This window comes from Rhipicephalus microplus, chromosome X (genome assembly GCF_043290135.1).
Source record: "Rhipicephalus microplus isolate Deutch F79 chromosome X, USDA_Rmic, whole genome shotgun sequence".
Taxonomy (NCBI): domain Eukaryota; kingdom Metazoa; phylum Arthropoda; class Arachnida; order Ixodida; family Ixodidae; genus Rhipicephalus; species Rhipicephalus microplus.
Window position 1 is genome coordinate 372,026,391 of NC_134710.1, and position 25,647 is coordinate 372,052,037.

At 45.0% G+C, this 25,647-nt stretch overlaps 2 protein-coding genes across 5 annotated transcripts in view; one reads left to right on the forward strand and one right to left on the reverse strand.

The window, feature by feature from the left end:
• The window catches only part of LOC119161078 (protein CutA homolog), a 52,293-nt gene extending 52,031 nt beyond the window's left edge, over positions 1-262 (reverse strand). For 2 of the 3 annotated variants that reach the window (XM_075879982.1, XM_075879980.1), the window contains exon 1: positions 34-256. In XM_075879982.1, coding sequence (XP_075736097.1) covers positions 34-111 — 78 coding nt within the window. In that variant the 5' untranslated portion in view covers positions 112-256. Of the gene's footprint in view, positions 1-33 lie in introns of all 3 variants that reach the window. The other variant, XM_075879983.1, reaches the window with a different exon arrangement.
• Positions 263-476: 214 nt separating this feature from the next.
• Positions 477-25,647, forward strand: part of LOC119161945 (deoxynucleotidyltransferase terminal-interacting protein 2) — a 54,926-nt gene continuing 29,755 nt past the window's right edge. The window contains exons 1-4 of one of the 2 annotated variants that reach the window (XM_037414439.2): positions 477-706; positions 825-933; positions 1,774-1,900; positions 5,544-5,639. In XM_037414439.2, coding sequence (XP_037270336.2) covers positions 610-706; positions 825-933; positions 1,774-1,900; positions 5,544-5,639 — 429 coding nt within the window. In that variant the 5' untranslated portion in view covers positions 477-609. The remainder of the gene's footprint in view (positions 707-824; positions 934-1,773; positions 1,901-5,543; positions 5,640-25,647) is intronic. The other variant, XM_075879979.1, reaches the window with a different exon arrangement.

The window sequence follows — 25,647 nt, forward strand, 5'->3', positions numbered from 1 at the left end:
TTTGTAATGCACAGCTTGAAAACGGATACCAACCGTGAAAACGCCGACAGACGTCCAAGTAAACTGAGATCGTTTCAGCACATCGACGACCTTTGGCACGAGAATTGGCATTTACTGTAGACTTGAACAAGCTATAGAATTGTAAAGAATATAGCACTAGGGACACACGTTTTTTTTTTTTTTTTTTTTGTTTCCTCCACTAAAGCAAAACTATTTCAAGAAGCAACAACGCGATTTACAAACGTAAACAAAACTGGGCGCCGCTCTACTTACTTGATGATGATATCGAACGAAAACAAACCTTACTAAAGTAAAACATATTTATCTGTTTAGGAAACAAAGATACACCACGTTATAACAACTTCCTAATACATTACATGTAAGTCACTTTTTAGTTAAATTGAACGTACGAAATTTGATTTTATTAGGTTCAATTTTGTTTTTTACAGTATTGGTAGTCCAACGCAGTCAAGACTAGTCAAGATAAACATGACAAGACTAGCCAATATGGCAGCTTTCATTGAACTCGAGCGCCCATGTGGTCGCCGCTAGCGTGATAGTGAGAGTTTAATCAGTTAATCGCCTTTTGAATCAGTTTACGTCGCCGTAATGTCAGAAACCAAAGACCCCCCCAGCATAATCTCGTCACTGCAGTCAAGATATCTTCAGAAGTTCGACGGCATAACGCTGTCGAAATGCGGGTCGGGTAAGTCGTCAGGTGCCGTGTTCGCTCTTCGTGGCAAGCGCTTGATCACATATAATTTTAGTTCCTGGCTGTGCGTCAGCACCTCTGTATAGAGAAGTGCGGTTTGACATATTTTCAGACGATTCGGATGACAATGATGACGAGCCTAATACGCCCGTGTTCGTCATTGACAGCAAACCTCGGATTGAGCCGGAGACTGAAGAAGCACCACGCACGACCCGAGAAAGGTGTGTGCCATTCTTGGGCTTAGGCCGCTTCTCCTGTTCGTCATTTTTTTATTGAGCTGCAAGACACTGCTGTTGATATGGTATGGCTGACGAAAATAACACAGCATTATTGCTTCTTTTAACAGTTGGGTGAGGGTCTGAATGTTCCTAAACGAAAACACCATCATCATTCTGTGCACTTTAAATCGCTAACCAGCCCAATCGGGACCTAGTTTTGTGATCACAATTTCTTCCTTTGCGTAAGCTAGGGAATAAAGTCAATGATAGCCGAACAATTCGATCATTGTTGTGATCGAAAGGTTACCGTGTGACACCGTCACAGCACGTGTATCTATCCAATCAAATGGCCTAGATTTACCTCCTGCGTGATATACTTTCTGTTTCCCATTGTACTCTGTGCATGTTCTGCAAAGCTTCTTCCTGTGGGGTAATAAAATACATTGATGGGGGGAGGGGGAAAGCGGAGTTAGCCTATTTCATGCATGTCAATACATTAAAACACCTTAAATAATACTGTTGGCTATATAAGTGCTCTTTGTGAAAAAGAAGCTAATTCTGGCGTTTTGTTCATTTTTCAACTTCTATATGGGGTGGAGTAGTTGAGACCGCAAAACTTGTCCCTTGTTAGTGAGAGTTCGACTTGTCATCCATCTGTCCATTGTGTGTTGTTCAGTGTTCGCATATTTCGACATTAAAACACATGTGATTGTCTCTGGCGTGTCAATTGTATGAAACTGTCGGAGTGTGTGCTTGATGTATATCATGTTCTGCTTGGACCTAATTTCCTGCCAAATTATGAATAATTGCTGCTTGCCTTTCTTTTTCATTGTGTTGATGCAGGGTTAAGTTAGCATCGGAGCTGAACCCGGGAATCAATCTGGATGACACATATGTGGCATCTCATGATGCTGCATCCAAGTCGGCTCAGAAGGTCAAGGAACTTATGCTTGAGTCATCTGCTGACAGTGTGAGCATTTTGCTTTTATTTTAGTACATGATCTTCCTGTTTGTGCATAATTGTGCGCTTCGGTCACATTGCATGCTATGTACTATCAGCATCAAATGAAACGCAAACAGCGGAGTGCGTTGTGCTAGCCTTATCAATGGCATAGTGCGTGCCGTCCACCAGTCAATGACACAGACAGGCCCACACATCCGGTGTGGCAGCACTGCACGGTCCCTCTATTGTGCAATATTTCTGCTTGTGTTTCAGGTAGGGTATTTGAAAGGAATAAAAGTTTTTTAAAATACAGAGGTTAAACTACTGCAGCCGAAGGCGAGTATTGTATAGCACGGTTTGTCATCATGGAGTCAATTGTATTTATAGTAGGCAAAGGTAAGTTCATAATGCTGGAGATTTCACGCTGTTTCACTTCGTGGCGGTAAAGCGAAACAATTTGCGTGCTCTCTTCCTAAGAAACACTCGGCGTTTCCAGTTAAAATGAAGCCTTTTCAGGTCGTTCTCTGAAAGAAAGGTGTAGGTAAAGCAGCACTGGTGAACTGAATACGACAGTCGTTTATATTTCTCTTTTCGTTTTATCAAGCTGAGACACCGATTGCTTTGCGACGCTGCAGTAAATGCAAGAAATTGCGAGTGATACGATCAAAAGCGCTCGGTGCGCCCACGATTTCCACCATTGTCACCATACGAAAGCTAGAGCAGAAACGGAAATAACACACTCTAGGTGGATCGCGCAGTGCTGCCAAACCGGATGTGCCTGTCTGTCAATAGTGATGACTGGACAGCCAACACTGTACTGTTTCTAATACTTGAAACACGCACTCCGCTGTTCGGGTTTCATTTGACGCGATAGTACACTGTAATTGCCTAAGTGTCTTTTTGCTGATACAAGAAATTTGGCAGCCAACAATAATGCACAAGCATATTGCTTTTAATTTTAAATCTCCACGCCTTGATTCGGAAACGGCCCCAATAGTTCTTTGAGGTAGATGCAGTTTTATGATGTACAGACGGGTCCACTGTTAAAGGAAACACTTGCGTGAGCAGCATTTTTAGACTTCGCTATCTTACGGAATCATAGTGGCTTAGATATGCATAAGGCTACTGTTGGTTTAAAGTTCCGACTTCTCTTGACAGACTATTGGCTTGTATGAAGATTGCTTCTTAATCCACTTGCTCTTAGAGGGCCAGGAATATTGATATTGTGCATTCGAGTGTTCCCTTTAACAGTGGACCATACTGTACATCGGTGTTGCCCTTGGGTAAATTCAAAGAGTGACCAGAACTCAGGTTAAAGTAGCCAGGCCATATAATGGTATTTACTGTTACCACCAAATTTGTAGCCAAATGATAGAAATGCTGTATAATGCAGAATTTTTTTTTCATATTTGAACGATGAATAATATAGCTTTGAATGATATTACTCATTGTAGTGAAATAGAAATAAATACTTTTTTTTTCTTGTCATCCATAGTTTTCAAGCGTAATCTAGTGGTAAATAAGCGAACAAATTGTAAGTTCAGTGAGCATACATGTAGTCTACATAGGATGAACAAATTGACTGCCAGAAAAAAAGATTGGTACATTTCTGCCTACTGGTGGGAAAATTATTTATAGTAGCAGGCCTTGCGTGAAGTGACGGACAGGAAATGATTAGTAGTTACTGCAATGCCAGCCCAGATTTCCAGTAGTGCTTGGTTGAAGATGACGAGGCCACCTTCTTTCAAGTGTGCAGTACTTTAAAGGGATATTGAACAAAAATCGGAAAAACTGACGAAACTTTGAAATTCTACTCAGAAGATGCCGCTGTTCAGATAAACGAAGTTTATTTTCTGTATTTTTGAACAGTTAGTTGTATTGTGAGCGCACGGCAGCTGCTCGCGAAGGTGAGCAGTTATGTCAAACTCACCGAGGCGCATGCAGGATGCGCGTGTTATTGTCCTCCACTTAATAATACAATAATAAATAGGGAAGCGTGCGCTCTGACGCACCTTCACCCTCCCCTGAAAGGGAACCCTGCAGACGCCTATGCTGTCGTATGCCGCGATCGTATTCTGTTGTCGTCACTTGTAGTATTGCAGGCAAATACATGTTTAAAAATTTGGAAGAAGTAGCAAGCAAGAAAGAGATAATCAGAAAGAACCAAATAAGAAGCAAAATAGAAATTTATAGAAATGGGGAAACAGAGAGGAAAAAACCCTGAAAAAGATAAGAAAGAAAAAGAAGATAAACAAGGTAGACTTCCCATCTCTGCACTTCCCTCAGGCTTCGCAGCACTTGTGTGAAACTGCATCAATTTTTTGTTTGTTTGCGGATCTCTGTGATTGTCAAGTTGGCAGGAGAACAGGTTCTTGCTGTGCATGAGCCGTCAGCATGAGCACCGTGCTAGTCGCGAATTTACCAATGTGCGTGCAACTTCGTCAGTTTGAAATTAGCCAAAAGGGGCCCTTAAAAAGGGACCTTTCTCATGTATCACTTTTACTCGGATTCATAAAGCACTAATTTTTTTGCCTGTTGCCCCCCCCCCCCCCCCCCGCCCTCCCCCCATTCCTCCCAGCATGTGTTAGTCACTACTGACTACGCGAAAAATAACATAAACTTTATCGCTATATCCTGGTAAGTGCATTTTCTCAAAGTGCATCAGTGATCGCGGGGCGAAGACATGCGGACGCATCATGTGACGTGTCAGAAAATCTTAGGGGAAAGAGTATAGTTGCCTTGTTTCCTAGGTATTTTATCCCCAAATACTCAGGAAAATTGCTCCTAAATGCAGCAAAATATAAGTTTAAGGTACCCAGAAAAGAACCATAGTACCAGCCGGGAATTTTCGTCACCAGATGAGGTGAAAAATGGCCAATCAGCTGCAAAGTAGCCATCAAAGGCAACCTTGGTGTAGTTGACAATATTTACTTTGTCAATTTCGAAGATCTTATTTTTCTGCTAATAATTGGTTAAACAAACATTTGAATGTTTTCGTCCAGTGTATGTTTTATACCTTAATCATAATACATGGTACATGAAGCTCAATTGCAATAATGCTACTTAATATATACATAATAACTCTATGCCACGACTACTTTTCTTCAGTCACTTGACATCCTCACACTGACCCTGCTTTTTATCTTTTTGTTTGTTTCAATCAATTTTTTTCTAGTGGTGTGCATAGCTTTCTGGCATATAGTGGAGCAAATGTATTTTTATTCTTTAAGGAAAGTGTTATGTTGATCTTATTTAATGATTGATCAATTCACTGATGGCCATGCATTGCACAACAGATGTAAGTTTCTGCTATATTAGGCTATGTTGATGTTATTTATTGATTGATCAATTCACTGATGGCCATGCATTCCACAACAGATGGAAATTTTCGCTATATTAGGCTATGGCACATTTTCATTGTAAAATCATTGTTTAGCTCACGAGATCCTCTACAAATCAGAACTTCGCATTTGAGGCTGTATTGCTAGACATCACAAAAATTTAACTCCTTTTTTTAATTATAATTTTCTGCTTGAAAGTCTTGTGCCCTGTAAACAGTGGCTCGCTCAGTGTGCATAAGCGTGCAATCACTCTTCTTTAAAACAGGAGGAAGAAAATAGTAGTTTAAAGCCATCGCCTGTTGTGAGCTCAAGAAAGTTTTTCATTGCAGTTGCTGAAGGGAAGCGTGCTCACTCCTGGCTTTGAGAAACAGGATTGTGTACCTCCGTACTCAGAGTCCCTGAGACGCATCAAACTACGCCGCAAGGTAGGCGTTCACTTATAGACCTACTGTCGTTGATCTATATTGAGAAGTATGCTGGGGCTTAATTTTTTTTAGGGCTGGTTGGTATGTGATTAGGACGGTAACAAACTGTGCTGGGACACAGGGCGTCTAAAGAACAAGAAATGAAGTGTGTCATTGCTTTGCTGCCGTGTGTCCAGCACTCTTTCTTCTTGCCCTAATATATATGTGAGAATAAAACGAAAACAGTTTTCTGGTGAGTTGCGAGCAGATGAGCTAGAGAAGAATTTTCATTTATTTGTACATACTGCAGTGCATTATGCACTATGGCAGAAGTGGGATCCACTTGAATCACCTTCTTTTCAAGCATCTGTCCAGAAAAGCTTTTAGAGCACTGAGTCACATTACACAAGATTCCATGCTATAAACGAGGAAGAAAGTTTCTTCATGTTCATTTTTTAAGCTTCCAAAGACTTATTTTGTTAATTGTTTTATTCTGAAAATTACTGTATTTATTATGCAATAAGTGATTTTGAAAAAAAAACTACTAATGCAATATCTTGAGCATTTTAATTAGGTTCTTCTTGGTTTACTTGCACATAATTTCATTGGGCAACAAGCCTGTGTACACTGATACTGTCGTGAAACAGTCAAGCCAATAATTTCTAGCTGTAATATATACGTTCTCATATACCTACACAAGCTGTAATGCTCTTTGATATTCTCACGTTACTGCTGCATTCTACCTCAATTATGGATGCCCAGTTGTTCGCCTGCCTTCAAACAGTATTCTCGCATTTCTAGGCTCGATGAGGCGTTAACGCAAAAACTCTAAGCACTAGGGTTGTCACCCGTCCTGTTTTAGACTTGCTCAGCTGGTTTTTTAGACAGCGAACTGGTTGCTGGTCTGTAGCCGCTGACAATGGCCTTCTTTTTTTAGAGCAGTAAACGAAGCGTCATTATAATCATGGGCATTTTTATGCCAGCAATTAGACTAGTAGGTTAGCTCAGTGTGCCATTTTTGTTTGTACATCAGGTTTATTTGGCTCAAGGAAAACAATGTTACATTAAATGGCACTGCATGCTAAATACCTGACATAGCGTGTATTGTTCAACACTAATCTCCTAAGTAGCTCTCTCCCCCCCCCCCCCCCATCGTCGGGTCGTTTCTTTTGTTCGAGAAAAGGTGGCAACCATAAAAAACAGCTGTGTGCTTAGATGTAGTTGAAATGACCCCAGAGCCCCCACTACAGTGAGCCTCATAATCACGCACCATGCCTGCCAAGTCTCTCGTATTCACCGGGAGACTCCCGGATTTCGACTGTTTCTTTCGTTTGTACGATTGTCATGAAAATCTCCCAGAAATCTAAATTTCTCTGCGTGATCTGGACACATTGACAACAAAGCAGCTGAATCCGCTCTAGGCTTTTCGAACTTGCCCCATCTTACTATAAATAAATTTAAAAGTAGAATCTTAGGGATGCGAAACTCTGGTAGATACGAATTCGTGAAATTCTCCTGCCAAATTCTACTATATCCATTGGGCCGGAATTAGAATGTTTTGAACACTCTAATCGTGGCGGGTGATATGAACTTTAGTACTGAAACTGTTGAACGAAGGCCGAGAGTAACATAATCGAAGCTTTGGAAGTATGCATGCAGCTGGGGCACCCACTGTCTTCTACAGTGCGTGTGATTGTCGTTGCCACAACCGCTGTGGATGAAGCGGTGGTCGTTCTTGACACAATCGTGTATGGCAACGACCTACCTGACAAAACCCTGAAAGTGTGCCCGTGCCGAACACTCAACCAGTCATAGCAACGCTGCTTTCCACAAACTCTGCGGACAAAACCACAGCAGGGGTGATTTTAGATGGCACAAGGTGATTTAATTTTTAAGGTGCATGAGCAGCTAAGCGCACGGGGATTGAAAAAGGAACTACCGTTAGCCGCAAGCGCCGCGCACAAAACCACAGTCATGGCGACTCAATAGCGATCTACGAGCTCCGAGGGCATGCGGCGAACGCAGCGGTAGATTAAAGACAGTAAATATGAAAAAAAAAAGGCCAGTCACGATTTGGTGTTCCTGTCAAAAGAATCTAGTAGTTAGCAAAGCTTTGACCCGCGCTTTTGCGGCAGCCATCTGCATCGTCCCATCCGTTCACATGTGTCACAGGAAAACATAAGCAAGTTGTTTTGACGGAAATAGATTTTGCCAGTTGTGTTGATTCTTTGAGGCTCTCATCTTAGTGGGAAACCCTACCCTCGCATGTACAACCACTCCAAGCTACTATAAGACCGAAATGCTGATGTTGGCGTTTGCAGTTCAGACCCCACCCCCTCTTGTTTTTCGCAATAGTTTTTTTTTTTTTTTTTGTCCTTGGCCTTTCTTTTATGCCAAAAAAAAAAGTAGGGGCAAATGATTCAGCACAACCCCCTTCCCTCTCCAGTCCCGTGTCGGAATTCTCCCGGATTTAGAATACTTGAAGTTGGCAGGTATGATGCACATTAAACACTTGACATGGCACATGATACCCCAATAATTTTTAATAGTAATATCTAAAAGGTCTTCTTATATTCATGATAGTGATTCTGCCAGTGCGCCAGTTGCGCCTTAATGGGAACTGTTAGGAATGGGATGTCGCAGCATCCCACCGCTTCCACTACTGTAAGTAATGGGGTTGCATGGCTGGTGCAAACACTAGTCCTGCTCAGAACAGTCATGGGGACAAGTTGGACGACAGAAACTGCTTTATACAAAGTACAGGAAAACCTCGTTATTTTGAAGTCACTGGGACCGTGAGAAACCTTCAAATTAAGGGTTTTTTTTAATTAACAGAACATACAAAAAGGGGGATGCAATAAACTTGAAATAATTCAAAGTAATCAGGGCTGGTTGTTTGATTGATATGTGGGGTTTAACGTCCCAAAACCACCATATCATTATGAGAGACGCCGTAGTGGAGGGCTCCGGAAATTTTGACCACCTGGGGTTCTTTAACGTGCGCCCAAATCTGAGCACACGGGCCTACAACATTTCCGCCTCCATCGGAAATGCAGCCGCCGCAGTCGGGATTCGATCCCGCGACCTGCGGGTCAGCAGCCAAGTACCTTAGCCACTAGACCACCGCGGCGGGGCAGGGCTGGTTGTTTCTTGTGCCGGCTACTTTGCTGCTCCAAGGTTTATGTTGTCCAGCAATAACAGCTGCGTCACAATTTAGCCGCAAACATGGGGGGAGCGCTGGGCCTCGTTGCTGCCACTACACACACAAAAAAATAAAATTGTCGTGCTCAACTGAAATGCGCGCCTGTGAAAAAAAAGGCATCTTCACTGCAACACAGTAGTGACAGGCAGGCAGCATGTCGCCTGCTTCTCGCTGCGTCAGCATGTCATGATTAGACCATTCGCCCGATCTTTCTAGTGAAATAAAGAATTTAGTAATGGACAGTGTGACAAAATTTGCATTGTGTTTCGGCTGGAAAACATGATCATTGGAGCTGTCGAACAGAGTTTTCGAAGTAGGCGTTGCAGGCAAGAACTCCGCCAGCAGTGCAAGTACGAAAATTGCTAGAGCAACCGGCATCCAGAGGTTCGCATACATCACAGATTCTGCCAGACTGTCCTTCATTACTTTCTTTATATTCCTAGAAAGAATGGGTAAATCATGACGTGCTGATGTTTCGAGAAGTCTGCAACATGCTGCCCACGCGGGATTGCTGTGTTGCAGTGAAGCACGTCTTGTTTGCCACAGGTACACATTTTAGTTGAGCACGCGACCATTTTTTTTTAACACTTTTGTTTTTTGAGCTGGAAGTATCAAGGTTGGCGTGCTTCAGCTGACACTAATTAGTATCGCTACAGTACATTGCTTATTGGCTCTTAAGGGCTGTCGTTTCCCCAGTTTTCCGGCGAAATCGGGATCGGGAATTGGCACACTGCACCCAAAGTTTTTTAATTAACCGAACTGGTGCTGACCGCCGCTTCAAATTATCTGCTCAAACTTACATTGCAAAATACCAGACCGTAAAAATACTTCGAAGTAATGAGGTTTTACTGTACTTGCAAGTTGACGGTCTCAACTCTCAAAGGACAGGCATGGCGCTCTTCTTTGCACCGGATAATATAAATTTAAACAGTGGTGTCCACCTCCACATTCTCCTCCTCACGCAGTGGCCGAAAGTCCACCTATCCTGCACTTCTTGCTGGTGCATAGTGATCACGCCTTGGCCTCCAATGGTCGATACCCGGTTGATGGCGTAGGACCACAAAGTTAGCAAGAGCATCTGGGCAGGCTAAAGCTGGCCTGATATGATTAGCATTGCGCCAAACAGGCGGCACTGCACGTGCGCGCGGCTTTATTGTTTCTCTCATTCATCCTGCTCAGGAATATTGCTTTGCAGTCTCTGAGAAGCGTAGATGGATGAGTTGACGACTGATGTAGCTGACAGGGGCTGGCAAGGCAGCAAAACAACAGGACTCCCGCGACCAAACAATGCATCAGGAGGAAAAGTGTCTCTGCGCGGTTCGACTGAATTGTTGCGGCCGGACAACAGGCTCATCTATGGGTCTTGATGCAAAGTTCTCAGGAGCACAGCTGTCTCCAGGCATTCCACATGAACACGCTGCTTTTATGGACTCCTGGTTATTACGAATAACATTAACTCATTAGCACAACCATTGTCAAATCACACCTAACACTGCAAGTGCCCTGTGCACACTCCTTGAACTGCCAGACCTGACACAAACAAATCAAACCTCGCTGCTAAGGTTGCTGCTGTTAAATAAAATGAGGAGGAGTGGGCATCTCATGACACCAAGCCCCAAAACAGACCTCAATTTCTGGGGTTAAAGCAACAACTTTGAGAGAATACAATAATTGTAATTGTACTACAGTCGCCGACGGATTTTTCAGATGCCCTGTTTTTTAGACCAGCCTGAATATCCGAACTCTGCCATGGCACTGTCAGTCGATCCATTAGAGTCGCTGTATAACACTGACCAAATTTTCGGATGTTTTAAACACTTATCGTTCCATTTTTCTTTGCTTTTTTTTAGATCGCAAGTCAAAATCTGTCAAAAACACTGTACACCGCTACAGTTTTTTTTTTTTTTTTAGTCTCGAATTTGCGTCACTAGTACTATGTGGTCAGGTCAACTGATCTTTCATATAGCCTCGATAGCAGGCACAACCGCTTGATCGTCAGTGTTCTCTTAAATCGCCATTAGCCACTTTGTTGACAGTCTCCGAGCAAGTCGTTCATCACCAGCCTGTGCAGCTGTATGCATTGCCACTTGAACAATCGTGATTTATCGCCACTGTTTACCCATGGCGCCGCCATCCTCGCTCGCCTCCTCGTCAACAGCTTCGAAGCGAGGAAAATACAGCCGATTGATAATGTAGCTGTTGTCATCTGATAACAGTAGTGAAGATGATCAACCATGTTCATCTGCTGATCTCATGGAACATTTGCGTGCTGGAGGCACCGTTCCCATGGAACTGACACTGGAGAAGTTTGCTAATCTTGACAGCGAAATCAAGCTCTGTGCCGAGCTGACCAGCGATTAAACAGTTCGCCAGGTGCTGGAAGACGATGACTCGGACTCCCAGACGAAGGAACCAGTGATGGCGCTACCCACGTGTGCTGAACTAACTCAAGTGTTCGTAGTGCTTTCCGCTGTTTAAGCGAGAACACCACCCTCGCCGATGTGCAAACTGACCTGTTGGTACCGCAACGTAACGCCCGGCAAAAACGTATTGAGCACTTTTTCAAGCTGCTCGGTCGTAACGTGATTTTTTTTTTCGTGAATTCATTTTTTTGGATGTTTTTTGGCCCCTTGAGGGTCCGAAAAATCAGTCAGCGACTGTATTCCTATTTAGGCAGGGGAAGTAAACGTTCAAAGAAGCCAACAGGAGCTCAAAGGCTTGACTAAACGCTTTCTTAATGTTCTCACTAATGGGTAACAAAGTAACACGACACAGTTCTGCTATCAAATAATAGTGAAACTAAAGATTACACGCTCGACATAATCATTGTTGAACTACGCTTCACCTTAAATGCTAAAGCTATTACAAAAACATAACAAGACTCAACCTACAGCTAGCTCTGTACAAACTGTTTTCAACTGTGATGCAATTAGCTATTTTCCAAAATAATGCCCCGCCATGGTGGTCTAGTGGCTAAGGCACTCGGTTGCTGACTCGCTGGTCGCGGGTTCGAATCCCAGCTGCGGCGGCTGCATTTTTTATGGAGGCGGAAATGTTGTAGGCCCGTGGCTCAGATTTGGGTGCACGTTAGAGAACGCCAGGTGGTCGAAATTTCCGGAGCCCTCCACTACGGCGTCTCTCATAATCATATGGTCATTTTGGGACGTTAAACCCCACATATCAATCAATTTTCCAAAATAACGATTGCTACATAGCTCTAAAGTTTCTACTCCTACACTGCGCACAAAGTCGCAACTTTTGGCACATTTGGCAAAAAAGTCATACGCATGACAAAAGTACTCAATAAGCTGCCATCATGACAAATAAACTGTCCAGTAAATCGCACCATCGCAAAATTTTCTTTTACCAACATGCCACAAAAGATCAGCAGATGAACTTATCTCACTTCAATGTTAAATATGTGGTTAGTCAATACTTAAACAGAGGTTACCATGGGGTTTCCCCAAACTTACGCCTTAATTAAGTGAACTCTAGGGAGTTGGGCACTCCACGGCTTTCGTAAATTGCAATTGTGACAAAAGAAAACGTGGTAAACCTGCGTGACAGGAGAGTTACTTGCACACTCTGATTTCTGACCTTTACCGTGTGAGAAAGCGGCCTCCGAATGGTGTCTTATGTTCATTTACCCCTTCTTCGCCAAACAACCACTCTTTTTCCATGAAGGGCGATGACGTTTGTTAGAGCTCTGTACCGTATTTACTCGCGTATTGCACACACTTTATTTCTCGAAAAATCGGAGCTAGCCGAGGGTGCATTCATTATGCGGGGCAAATTTTATTTAAATTGTTTCAGGATGAGTAAAAATGCTATATTGGGAAAAAAGTTAGTACGTCGCTTAGTCTTTCGCAACTGACATGCACGTACGCTGTTTGGAAACAGCTTCATTGTTGCAGTTCACTCAGTGGTTCGAAGGCGCTATTTTCTGCAAGCTGTGCGCCACCCGCGCACTCCATAAAGGCACTTCGTGGCTTTCTTCTCTTGCAATTGTTTTAAGGGGGGACATGGGTCTTTAAAATTTTTTTTCTGTTTTTGGCTCAATCTTGACCAAACCTCACCATCTTGGACAGTTTTTCATGCTGATTTCAAATATGTAATTGTTTCTGAAATAGCTTCAGTGGATAAAAAGACATTAACATCTGTAATTTAATTAATTATGCACTTCATTGGGGGCTTTTTGGCAACTTAATCAAGCCAGATCCAAAAAATAAATGCATAGCCCCAATGCTGAGGGCTTTCTGTATGGGGTGATGCTATATTTATTAATTTTTAGGCATTATATAGATAAGAAAACAGACCAGCACTTACAATGGATATTCTGTTCAATTTTCGCTCATTACTATCCATAATTGTAATTAACAGTGTGCTTCTAGAGTAATCAAAATAGCATCACCCCATAGGTAATGTTATTACAAATAAAATGATACCAAGTTTGTCATTCTCAATCAACAGTAACATATAAGAAAAACCCCTAAGGTTTAGTGTGGTGCACAAAAACATCGAACTGAGAAAAACGCATTTAAAGTTTCTAATAACTGTAACGTTTGCTAAAGTGAAGCTAGAGCAATAAAAATGGCACCGTTGTATAGCTCTACATTATGTGAGTATGGCTGTACCAAATGTGTCAATGCACCTTCCCAAAATATTTGCCACAGCTCATTTAAATACTGTGTACTGGCTGTTGAATCAGTATAAGGAACCCAGTCTACAACTTTGTGGCTGTTCTAGTGCACTGAAAACCAAAGGAAGACACATGTTATATATAAAAACATCGCCCTTTTATACATAAAACACTATTTCAAGTAAAACACACATTTTTGTCCCAGACATCCTTACTTACACTGCATACAGCATGCCAGGGCTGTATGCAGTGTCTCTTGCAGGCTTATGTCGCTTTGCAAGTGTTGCCTTTGTTGAACTGCTCTGCAGGTGCTCCCTCCGCAATTTGTGAAGCCTGGTTTTATCCTTTTCAAGGCTACGACGCATGAAGAGATTTCCTGCACTGTAGCCTAGCTTCTCAGCAATTGCTTCATTGCTCTTCGTGGCCCCCTGATTAAAGCGGCTGATGGCTTCAGCCACTGCTCTTTCTATGCTGCACAGTGAGGCATGGGTGGTCTTGGGGACTTGTTGCCAAATTGTAGCGTGTAAGCTCTCACTAGGATTCTGGCAATAACAGGCACTTGCGCCAGCGAGTCGTCGTCTGAATGTGCTGCCTCCGCAATAACAGGCATTTCCGACAGCCCGTTGTCGTCGGAATGCGCTGCCTCGGCCATCTCCGGCGTTCTCGGCGGCGCGCAGGCCGCTCCCTTCTGCCGCGCATTCCACGCTCGCTTTCGTTTCCTGCCGAAAGCTTGACGAGTGTTCTTCTTCAGGCGAGCTTCCCAAGCCATGCCAGCGAAATGAATAAAGACGTATACGTCGGCGACGTCGGTACACGAGCGGGTAGCAGACGAGATAACACGCACGAGAGCGGACGCCGACGGAGCAAAACCAAACAAAAAAAAAAGAGCGAGCAACCGTGGCCGCGCCGCCGCGCCAGCCAATGGTAAGCGCGAGACGGGGGGGCTCGCCGGCGCGCACGCGCGCGCTCTAGCCAATCAGCGGTCTGGCAGACGGCTTCACAAAACGGGGGAGGGCAGTCGTTGTGTTGGAGCTACGCCATTTTGAGAGCCCGCAAAACGCGCACAAAAGAACCAGCTTCAAAACAAGCCCAAGATGGCGCCGATCCGCCGGCTGCTTCGCTGGCGGCGCGCGCGAGAAGTTCGAACGAATTTTCTGTTTTGCGGGTTGTTTTGCGACTCCCGTGATGGTTTGATAATAGATTTTAACCTATTTTTTTATCGAATTTAGCGATAATAATTTGAGGAGAGGTGCTTATAGGTTCAAAGATTCGAAAAATGCGTTTTTCTCAAAATCGATTTTTTGGCCATTTTTTACTTTTCTAAGACCCGCGTCCCCCCTTAACTGCAACAGTGGTATCTGCTGTGATCTTGAGGAGCGCCCAGAAGCGTGCACTACAACCTACTTTGCCAGCTCAGTGGCGTAACCGCACGATGACCGCGACGACACCGTTGACATGACAGCAAGCTACCACCGAAGCACCAAACAAACCGTCGATAACAAGATTAATGACAAAAATACGGCTGCCGTCTCGCTGTTCACATGAGAAGTTAAGGTAGAAAAGGTAGCCTATATGTATTTTGTGTTCCTTGAAGTACGCGCAGATAACGAGCATGAAGAGCAAATTGCGATCGAAGCGAGAATCGGGGGTGCTATCATGTTGTGGACATTGTCATGCTCTTTTCTGAGCAAGAAGCGATTTTTTCTGGTTCTTCAGAAACCTGGGACGCGATGACGACGAATGGCCTTTCGCGGCAGCCATGGCGAATACAAATCCCCTCGTCATTGCTCGAAAATTATGGGCATGTGGTTGGGCCTTAAAGTTTCGTACGTGCAGGAAACGACCGTTGGCTAGTGCTGGCCGTTTCGTAACTTCCGCTCGCTGGGTGCTTATCAGCTGTGAGTTCTGTACACTCGCACCTTTTGTGAACCCCGCTGTGCCGCAGAGATAATGATAAAAAAGACAGGGCACATACTGTGCGCAGATAGAAAGGGCAGTATGGCGCACGGCAGCGGGTGGGGAAGGGGATGGGTGCGAAGGGAGAGGAAGCAAGCAAGCCGAAGTTGTCGAAGGAGATCGGCATAAGAATTAGAAACAAGAGATCTAATGGACAAGGAGGCACCAGGTGCCGGTTAATGGTACTACAGCGGACAAATGTTGGGGGTGTGTGTATTACGCGAGAGAAAAAAAATCTAGATTTTGACTACTGAAGTTGGGGGTGTATTTATTATGCAGGTGCATTCATTATGAGAGTAAATATGGTACTTTGCAACTTGTTGCAGTGTTTCTTCATCCACTGTGCGAGAAAGCGGCCTTTGAAGGGTATCTTATGCACATTAACCCCTTCCTTTTGAAGCAACCTTCTTCTTTCCATGGTGGGTGACTGCCTTTGTTAGCATTGAGTACTCTGCCGTTCCTGCATCCGTCATGTGGTAAAACAGACTAGACCACGCAGCTACTGCATTGTCTTGATTTCTTTGAAACTCTGTCCTTCCTCACGCACGTCGTGCCTAAATTTTCTCTCAACTACAGCTTGACCTTCAGATTTATTTTAGACGGTCCTTTTGTGCTCTCACACAAGTCTTAGCGCCTCGAAAGCCGACACGATGGCGCTTTTTAGGCGTATTTGTAATCCTGTTTTCTCCTTCTGAGGCTAACCGAATGAACACTGCCAAAGTTACTGAACAATGTATCCTTTGCAACTTCTGTAAGTTACTGCTAACTATCTGGCGTGCAAACTATCTAACTGAGCCTTCACCACCTCTAGGCACTCAGCATGCCAATTACTCATCTTCCCTTTTCACCATACATGCGCTCATCAGATTCTCTAGTTGTGCGCGTATGCCTAAATCATTGGAATGTTTCTGTTTACAAGCCATATTTGTGCCTTAGTACCCCTCCGATTCTAGCTACTACATTGGCAGCCTTGCAGGGCAGAAGCATTAGTGATTCCTGTGGCCAACTTCTGAGGGAGAATCCTGTCTCTTCACAGGTTTACTGAAAATCAATAAGAAAAAGTGCGGTGTCCTCGCCAACTTTAAACTGCTGCTAAAGGTCTTCCATATTTATTGGTTCTTTCACAGCTGGAACACGCCTTGCTGCTGATATTCTAAGTTCTAGCTCTCTTAGTTTCAGCTCATGTTGCATCTCTGCAGCTTTCTGTCTATCCCTTTTCTTCTGAAATGCGATTTTTCTAGCTCAAGTACCCTCACGAGCTTCCTGGGTCTCTTCGACAGTCACTTTTTTTGCCTTCATTGCTGGGAGAATTGGTCATTTACGCTTACTGGAGCCAACCTGAATACCTAACTCTCCGCAAATTTCAAGGAGGTCCTGCACTTTGAACGTGTTTATACTGACACATCGCTCCCCTTCATTTACTTTCTACTGAAACTTAGTAGCCAAACCACCCACTTCATGGCTGATTTGATTTGATTGATTGATATGTGGGGTTTAACATCCCAAAACCGCCATATGATTATGAGAGACGCTGTAGTGGAGGGCTCCGAAAATTTCGACCACCTGGGGTTCTTTAACGTGCACTCAGATGTGATCACACGGGCCTACAACATTTCCGCCTCCTCCGGAAATGCAGCCGCCGCAGCCGGGATTCGATCCCGCAACCTGCGGGTCAGCAACTGAGTACCTTAGCCACTAGACCACCGCAGCGGGGCTTTCGCGTTACTAGTAAGCACACCTTGCAAACATCTGTAAGATTGCTTTCCCTAAGATATTTTTTGTTATCAATACTTCTCTTTCTTGGACAAGTTTTCTCCTACATTCATCCCTCTGCATTCCAATTAGGGTGCTGGTCTTCATAAATCGTTTTAAAAGTTATTACTTGAATGCCACCTTCTCATTGTACACAGGCATCCTGGCGTACAGAGAGAGGCAAAATAAAGGAGTGGAATGTGTTAGAAACATTGGAATTCATGTAGAATGGAAAGAATAGTATGTCTTTGAGTCTGGGGCTCAACGTTTTTCATCTGGTAACTAGACCACCGTGGCGGGGCCGCTTCATGGCTGATGAACAGTTACATCAGAGTGCTAGCTAGGTATGGCAATGTAGTCAATTCCCGCTACAACTAAATTGATGGGATGCGTGAAAGAATTCGTTGTCGCGGAATTTCGTTGTAGCGAAAGGTCATCGATAGACCACAAGCTTTGGTAAGACCTGATGATTTTGAGTCATCCTTCGGTCCCTGCAAGCGCATGCACTGAACTCTCGCTAACTCAGGCATCTGGCATCACACAGAGGGAACGTATTTTAACGCGTATAATACTATCAAAAAGTACAGAAAACTTGGAGATAAAGTAGGGGTGCGAGTTATACAAGTCTTGGTCCACAAGTCGGCTTCACGGCATACCTTCACGATAATGCAAGGAAGGTGGCATTTCATCAATACGGGGTTACCTTTTTTTTCTTCACCGCATTGCAGTAGGGGGCGCTGGTTATATGCAAAGGCGTGTTATACAAGAAAGTATGTGCATACGAAGACTCTTGGACAGTGTCGAATGCACAGCGCCGCGATCGAGCGTGCCAAAGCTTCGCTACAGGCCTACTGAAAACTGCAACTGAAAGCGCCGAAGCTCCACACTATCATAGCCGTTAGTGAACAACAGAAAGAACGGCATCATTGATATATTTATTTGCATCGACGTGGCTTTGTCCGCGGCATTGAGGCAAGCAGTAATGGGTTAAGTCAGTGTGCATTAGATGCGTGCGTACTTTTGCAGTCGCCCATGGTGACATCGACACGCCCACATTTGTGTTCTCAGCAGTTGCAGCAGAATGTAGTTAGGCTAGAACTAGGTGCGTGCCCATGGTGACATTGACACGCCCACATTTGTGTTCTCAGCAGTTGCAGCAGAATGTAGTTAGGCTAGAACTAGGTGCGTGCTGGCCACACATGCGCTTTCATAATGCCCTAGATGCCATTCATGATTGCAGGGCTAGTGACAATGAGCGGTAGTTTTGTCTTGAGGGTGACATTAAAAGCATACAGCCGGAGTTCTTGAAGATCGTCATTATGACGCGGCCCGCATGTGCATCAGACCCACCGGCTGCATCATAGTGGATGGGCGATTAGTCGACGAGCATCTCAATGGCAAAAAATTTACCAGAATGCGTGTAAGGTGTGGCAGAAAGTGTGTCTCCGATCAAGACTTGGGTGTTGCGATGCGGCCGTGCGCTCTGGATGTCACAAGCCAAGGAGGAAATGGCCAAGTTAATAGCAGAATTTAGCAGCAATCCTATGCAAGCTTCGTTTTCTTTTGCAGTAGTACTGGCGATAACTTGGTTGAAGCAAAAGTATCCAGGAAAAGTATTCGCAGTGACGAGTCATTTTTCACATTGTTTCTTATGAGCGGTGGGCGGGGAATCTGAAATCGTTGTGTTGGAAATTGCATTGTAGCCCACTTTGTTATAGCTGGATTCGACGATACTGGAGGTAATCTTCAAGCACTCACCACATCCCACATCAGGGTGGCTGACGCTGGCTGATCCCACCGTTGCCATCACGGTTAGGTATGGGATGTCGCAGCATTTTACCACTTCCCCCACGGTTAGGAATGGGGTTGTGTGGCCGGTGCGAACACGTGGGTGTGTTGGGCTTGGCGGAGTTATGAGGATGAGTTGGAAAACAGAAAATAATTTATATAAAGTATTTACGTGTTGAGGGTCTCAACTCTGAAACCCCGCAGGGGCGCCTGCGCAAGTAGGCGTTTGGTGTGTAGCGACACCAAGGACCCGAGCTAACGGGGGAGTTTCGACTCCCTCCCACGCCTAGCAGTGCGTGGCTTTGCCGTGTCCGGGGAAAAGGGGATCCTGGGGGTTGAGCTGACGCTGGGTGATTGGACCTTTAAGGCCCCCTGGCAGAGGCAACACACCTCTTTGGCCCCGGCTTCACGTAGACGGCACCCCTGGGCTGACCCACCCAGGGGAAATCGGCAGTTGCCTTTTCCTATCTCTCTCTGCCTATATCTTCGTCTTTATCTCTCACTATCTATCTGTCCTGTCTTCTACTCTCTTCTGTTTACTTCCAATTTTCCTGGCGGCAAGGGTTAACCCTGTGCAAATAGCCTACCTTGGTCTAGGCGCATTGGGTTATGGCAGTGTTGTACGGCTGACGTCTGCATGCTTTCAGCACCTGTAAACTTGCAGCGTCCCCTTGTTGGGCTCCGTGGTGGGTGGCCGCCAACGCTGCTGAACAAACATAAGACCGGCATGCATGGCGCATTCCCTCTGCTACCTGATCGTACCGGCCTAAAGCGGGTACGCACCGACGACATAAATCTCTTCAACCAGCCAATAGAAACTTTTCCCCACTTCCACGTCATTCACTGCGAAAAAACCGGAAAGCAAGCCAGGACCGTATCTACTTTCGTAGTTGCCAGGTGTCTTACGGAAACTCTCGGGGCTGGATACAAAGTAACCAAAATGGCGAGCGGAGACCTTCTTCTAAAATTCGGGACAAAGCACAATTTGTAAAGCTAAACAGCCTCTCAACGTTTGGTGACGTACCGATCACCGTAACACCACACCGATCCATGAACATCACTCGCGGAGTGGTATCTGATGCAGACTTACTTGAGCTCACCGAGACTGAACTTTTGGAAGGGTGGAAGAGCCAAAATGTAAATAATGTACAGAGAATTATCATCAGAAGAGACAATAAGGAAATACCAACGAAACACTTGATACTCACGTTTGCATCCAGTAAACTACCAGATTCCATTCAAACAGGGTACACAAAGACATCTATCAGGCCGTATATACCAAACCCTCGTCGTTGCTTTCAATGCCAGAAGTATGGCCATGGCTCTAAAACCTGTCGTGGTTGCCAGACTTGTGCACAATGTGGAGTCCTAGGCCACGTGTCTGAGAACTGCAAAGAACCGCCACACTGTGTAAACTGCGAAGGAAACCATGCCGCATATTCACGCTTCTGCACATACTGGAAAAAAGAAAAAGAAATAATTACATTGAAGGTGAAGGAGAACATTACGTTTAAGGAAGCACGGGGAAAAGTCGCTCCATTCTATGGACCTACATACGCTGATGCGGCGCGTCAGGGGGCACCGCCGCACCAGCCCTCGCCACCCCTTCGACCCGCGCAGAGCGAGCCGTCGGCTGTGGCACCTGCCCCCAAGGCGGCTGTAGCCCAGGCTACACCGCCTACTCCCGAAGAGAGACCGGAGACTCCAGAGTCTTCTGGCCTCAAGGCCTCCCCTCACCAGGCGAGGCCCAAAATCCGAACTAACAGCCCGCACGTGCGGGCATCCAGTGCCTCCGAGGAGGCAATGGATACGTCGGCACCCTTGGTGCCGAAAGAGCGGCGTGGCTCCTTGGAGCGCGCCAAGAAAACAAAAAAGCAAATAACAGGGCCTGGTGACGGCCCTGTTAAGTGAACTCAAACTCCCCGTCTAAACAGCCACTCGCTTTTCGTACACACAGTATTATTTTACATTCACTATGAACACTCAAATTATACAATGGAACGTCAGGGGCCTTCTCAGAAACCTTGACGACATCCAAGAACTCTTACACGAACACTCACCAAAAGTGCTGTGTGTACAAGAAACACACCTTAATTCAAAACACACAAACTTTCTTCGTAAATACGTTATTTTCCGAAAGGACCGTGTTGATGCCATGACATCATCCGAAGGTGTTGCCATCATAGTGAATCAAGGAATATCATGCACACACATACAACTCCGAACATCCCTTGAGGCAGTGGCTGTTCGAGCAGTTCTTTTTGATAAACTGATCACAATCTGCACTATTTACATTCCTCCTAGCTATCAGCTACAAAAACGTGATTTACACTCTCTAATTGATGAACTTCCGGAGCCTTATGTTCTCCTTGGAGACTTTAATGCGCATAGCAGGCTATGGGGTGATTCTCGGTATGACGCGCGAGGTCGACTGATCGAACAGTTCCTTCTCTCGTCGAGCGCGTGTCTCCTGAATCGAAAAGAACCAACCTATTATAATCTCGCTAATAACACCTACTCCTCCATAGACCTAAGCATAGCATCTCCATCTCTTGTGGCTCTACTCCAGTGGAATGTCGTCAGTAATCTGTACGGAAGTGACCACTTCCCCGTAGTTTTGAGCACAACTACAGTAACCGAGTGCCCACCACGTGTTCTCAAGTGGCTAACAAACAGAGCCGACTGGGAACAGTTTTATACTATCGCTCGTCTAGGTTGGAATGACATCTGTACTTTGAACATTGATGTTGCTGTGAACTACTTCACAGCGTTTTTGATTGATGCTGCAACAAAATGCATCCCACAAACAAATGGACACCCTGGAAAACGACATGTGCCATGGTGGAACTCTGAATGCCGAAACGCGCGCAAACAGCAAAACAGAGCTTTGAGGCTGCTTCGGAACTCACCGACAGCCGAAAATCTTGAAACCTTCAAGAAAATGAAGTCTCAAGGCAGGAGAACGCGTCGGCAGGCCAGAAGAGAAAGCTGGCAGAAGTTTTTATCAGGGGTTAATTCATACACACTGGAGGCTAAAGTCTGGAACATGGTCGGTAGGATAGCAGGAAAACAAGTACACACACTTCCCCTCGTAAACACTCAGGGTGATACCTTGGAAGATCAGGCAAACTTCCTCGGTGCACACTTCGAACAGGTATCCAGCTCGTGCCACTATACTGACACTTTCTAAAAATACAGAACAAGAATAGAAAAGCAAAAACTCGAACGCAAATCCACTAGATACGAGGCATATAACCAAGCTTTCAGTCTAGCTGAGCTCCAAACATCTCTAAACTCCTGCAGTACTTCTGCCCCAGGTTCTGACCGTGTGATGTATGAAATGTTAAAAAACCTACCAAACGAAACCCGAAAAACCTTACTTTGTTTGTACAATGCTATTTGGTCTTCTGGCACTATTCCTACCTCCTGGAAAGAGGCTATTGTTATTCCCATTTTGAAAGAGGGCAAGGACCCTTCTTTAGCTTCGAGTTACAGGCCTATTGCACTTACAAGCTGCTTGTGCAAAATCTTCAAAAAAATGATAAACTGCCGACTTGTACACTTTCTTGAAACAAACAATCTGCTCGACCCATTTCAGTGCGGGTTTCGAGAGAGTAGATCCACGACAGACCACCTTGTTCGTATCGAGGCACAGATCAGAGACGCCTTCGTCCATAAACAATATTTTCTCTCTGTGTTCCTCGATATCGAAAAGGCTTATGATACAACATGGCGTTTTGGAATTCTAAGAGACCTATCCCACCTTGGCGTGGGCGGAAGAATGTTTCACATAATCAAAAGTTACCTGTCAAACCGGACATTCCGTGTCCGAGTTGGCACGGTTCTTTCCCAAACATTTGTCCAGGAAACAGGCGTGCCACAAGGTGGTGTACTTAGCTGCACACTTTTTCTCATAAAAATGAATTCCTTGCGCTTGACCATCCCTCGCAATATGTTTTATTGTACATATGTCGATGACGTCCAGCTTGGCTTTAGGTCTTGCAATCTGGCAATGTGTGAGCGGCAGGTTCAGTTAGGTTTAAACAAGCTTTCCAAATGGGCAGAGGAAAATGGATTCCGACTGAACCCACAAAAAAGCACGTGTGTCCTGTTCTCCAGAAAGAGAGGCATGCACTCAGAACCCGACATTGAACTGAACGGTCAACGTCTGTCTGTTAATACGGAGCATAAATTCTTAGGATTAATCTTGGACAACAAGTTGACCTTCGTACCGCACATCAAGTATCTAAAAACAAAATGTTTAAAAGCCATGAATATTTTAAAAGTGTTGTCACATACTAGGTGGGGTAGTGACAGGCAATGTCTCATAAACCTATATAGAAGCCTTATTCGCACCCGCTTAGATTATGGGGCCATTGTTTATCAGTCTGCGACTCAAAGTGCTTTGAAGATGCTGGATCCCGTGCACCATTCGGGCATCCACCTTTCTACGGGTGCTTTTCGCACCAGCCCCGTAGAAAGCCTTTACGTTGAGTCAAATGAGTGGTCGCTTCATCTGCAAAGAACCTACATGTCCTTTGTATATTTCCTTAAGGTGAAAGCAGACAAGAGGCATCCCTCATACTCTACTATTAATGACCTGTCGAGCTCCATTCTTTTTTAAAACAGGCCTTCAATGAGGCAGCCCTTCTCAGTTCGCCTGAAGGGTCTAGCTGAGGACACTGGAGTGTCACTCGAATACAGTTTAATGGCTCCTGTAGCATACCCGCCACCGTGGCAGTGGCAGACTATAGACTGCGATGTGTCTTTTCTAGAAGTTACAAAACATGCGCCTATTGCCCATATCCGAACATACTTCCTGGAACTTCAACACAAATACACTCGTCCTGAGTTCTTTACAGATGCCTCCAAGTCTAACTCCTCTGTGTCCTATGCTGCTGTCGGCCCATCCTTTTCGGATGCTGGCCCTCTACATCCAGGCACAAGTATCTTCACAGCGGAAGCCTATGCGATACTTGTGGCGGCTAAACACATCAAGCAATTACAAATACAAAAAGCAGTAATTTATACAGACTCCCTCAGTGTAGTAATGGCTCTGCACACTCTTAAAAAACACGAAAACCCAGTCCTTGTCTCACTTTACTCCATTTTATGCACACTCTACACACTCAAACAACATGTTGTAGTGTGCTGGGTGCCAGGGCACCGTGAGATTCAAGGCAACGTGAGGGCGGATCAGCTCGCTGCATCCGTCCACAAAAGCACTGCCCCTACACCCATATCGATCCCGGCCCTTGATCTTAAGCCGTCTCTCAAACGAAACCTCAGAGTATACTGGCAGAGCAAGTGGGATACACACACACAAAACAAACTACACGTTATTAAGCCACACCTTGGTCATTGGCTGCCCGTATCGAAATCGCGTCATACAGGGGTAATACTAACGAGACTCAGGATAGGACACACATACACGACACACACACACCTTTTGTCCGGTGGCGATCCACCATTGTGTGACAGATGTGGTGAAGTATTGACAGTCCTTCACATTTTAATTGAGTGCAAACAATTGGACACTGTAAGAAAACAACACTTTCCATTACCCTACCGACAACATATACCTTTACACCCTGCAATGTTCGTCGGTAGGGAACCGCTTTTTAATCACAAATCATTGTTAGCATTTTTTAAAGGAATTCATAGTTTTCATATCATATACCCGGGCATCCCGTAGCATGACCTCTCCAGAGAGGTTTTTGCTGCGGTGGTTACACAAGAAAGCACTTGCCTCATGGCCCTTGGACGCAAGGGTATAAACGAGTGAGGCACTTGTGCTAATGCCATACATATTCACCATCGTCTTTTATTATCACCAACTTTTGTCATCTATTCACACCACACACACCTTTCACGACATGGTCATGATTTTATTACTTGTATGTTTTTACCCGCCTTACCGCGAGGAATTTTATGGCCCTTATACAGCCGCTTATCACAATCATTGTCCATGTTTTTAGTAAGATGAACTGGCGCTTTTTGGCCGTGAAATGGCCCTTGCGCCATAAAACATCAAACATCATCATCATCATCTCAACTCTCAAGGAACAGGCACAACACTCTTCAGTGCGTTGGATTAAATTGGAATGATGATGTCAACCACCACATTATGCTCTCCACACAGTGGCCTAAAGTCCACCAATCCTGCATCTCTTGTCGGCGCATGGTGCATAGTGATGATCGTACCTTCGCTTCCAAGGCTCAATACTGGTAAATGACGTAGGGCCACGAGGTTTGTAAATAACCGCTCTGGTAACCCCATTGGGGAGTCGGTGGTTTGCTGAATGCATCTGTTGCACCAGGGCTGGGTAAGGGCGACCTGACAAGATCAGCGTGGCGTGGAGTAGGAAGGCACTGTATGTGCGCAGGGCTTCATCGTTTCTCTCGTTCATCCCACTCAGGAAGTTGCTTTGCAGTCTCCGAGAAGCATAGAAGGACTAGTTCACGACTGGTGTAAGTGGTAGGGGCTGGCGAGGTAGCGGCACAACACAAGCCTGCTATGAACAGCCACATTTCTGCTAAATGCAGTAACTATGCACCTGCTCTAGGCTGAAGAGTACACTCCAGCTTTCAGAAACCAAGCCACAATAACTGTTCAAGGTTATTTGTCATCGCACCTTCACGTTAGGTACCAGATTCGCAGCACATGTGAGTCAAGCCAAGCGAGATAGCAG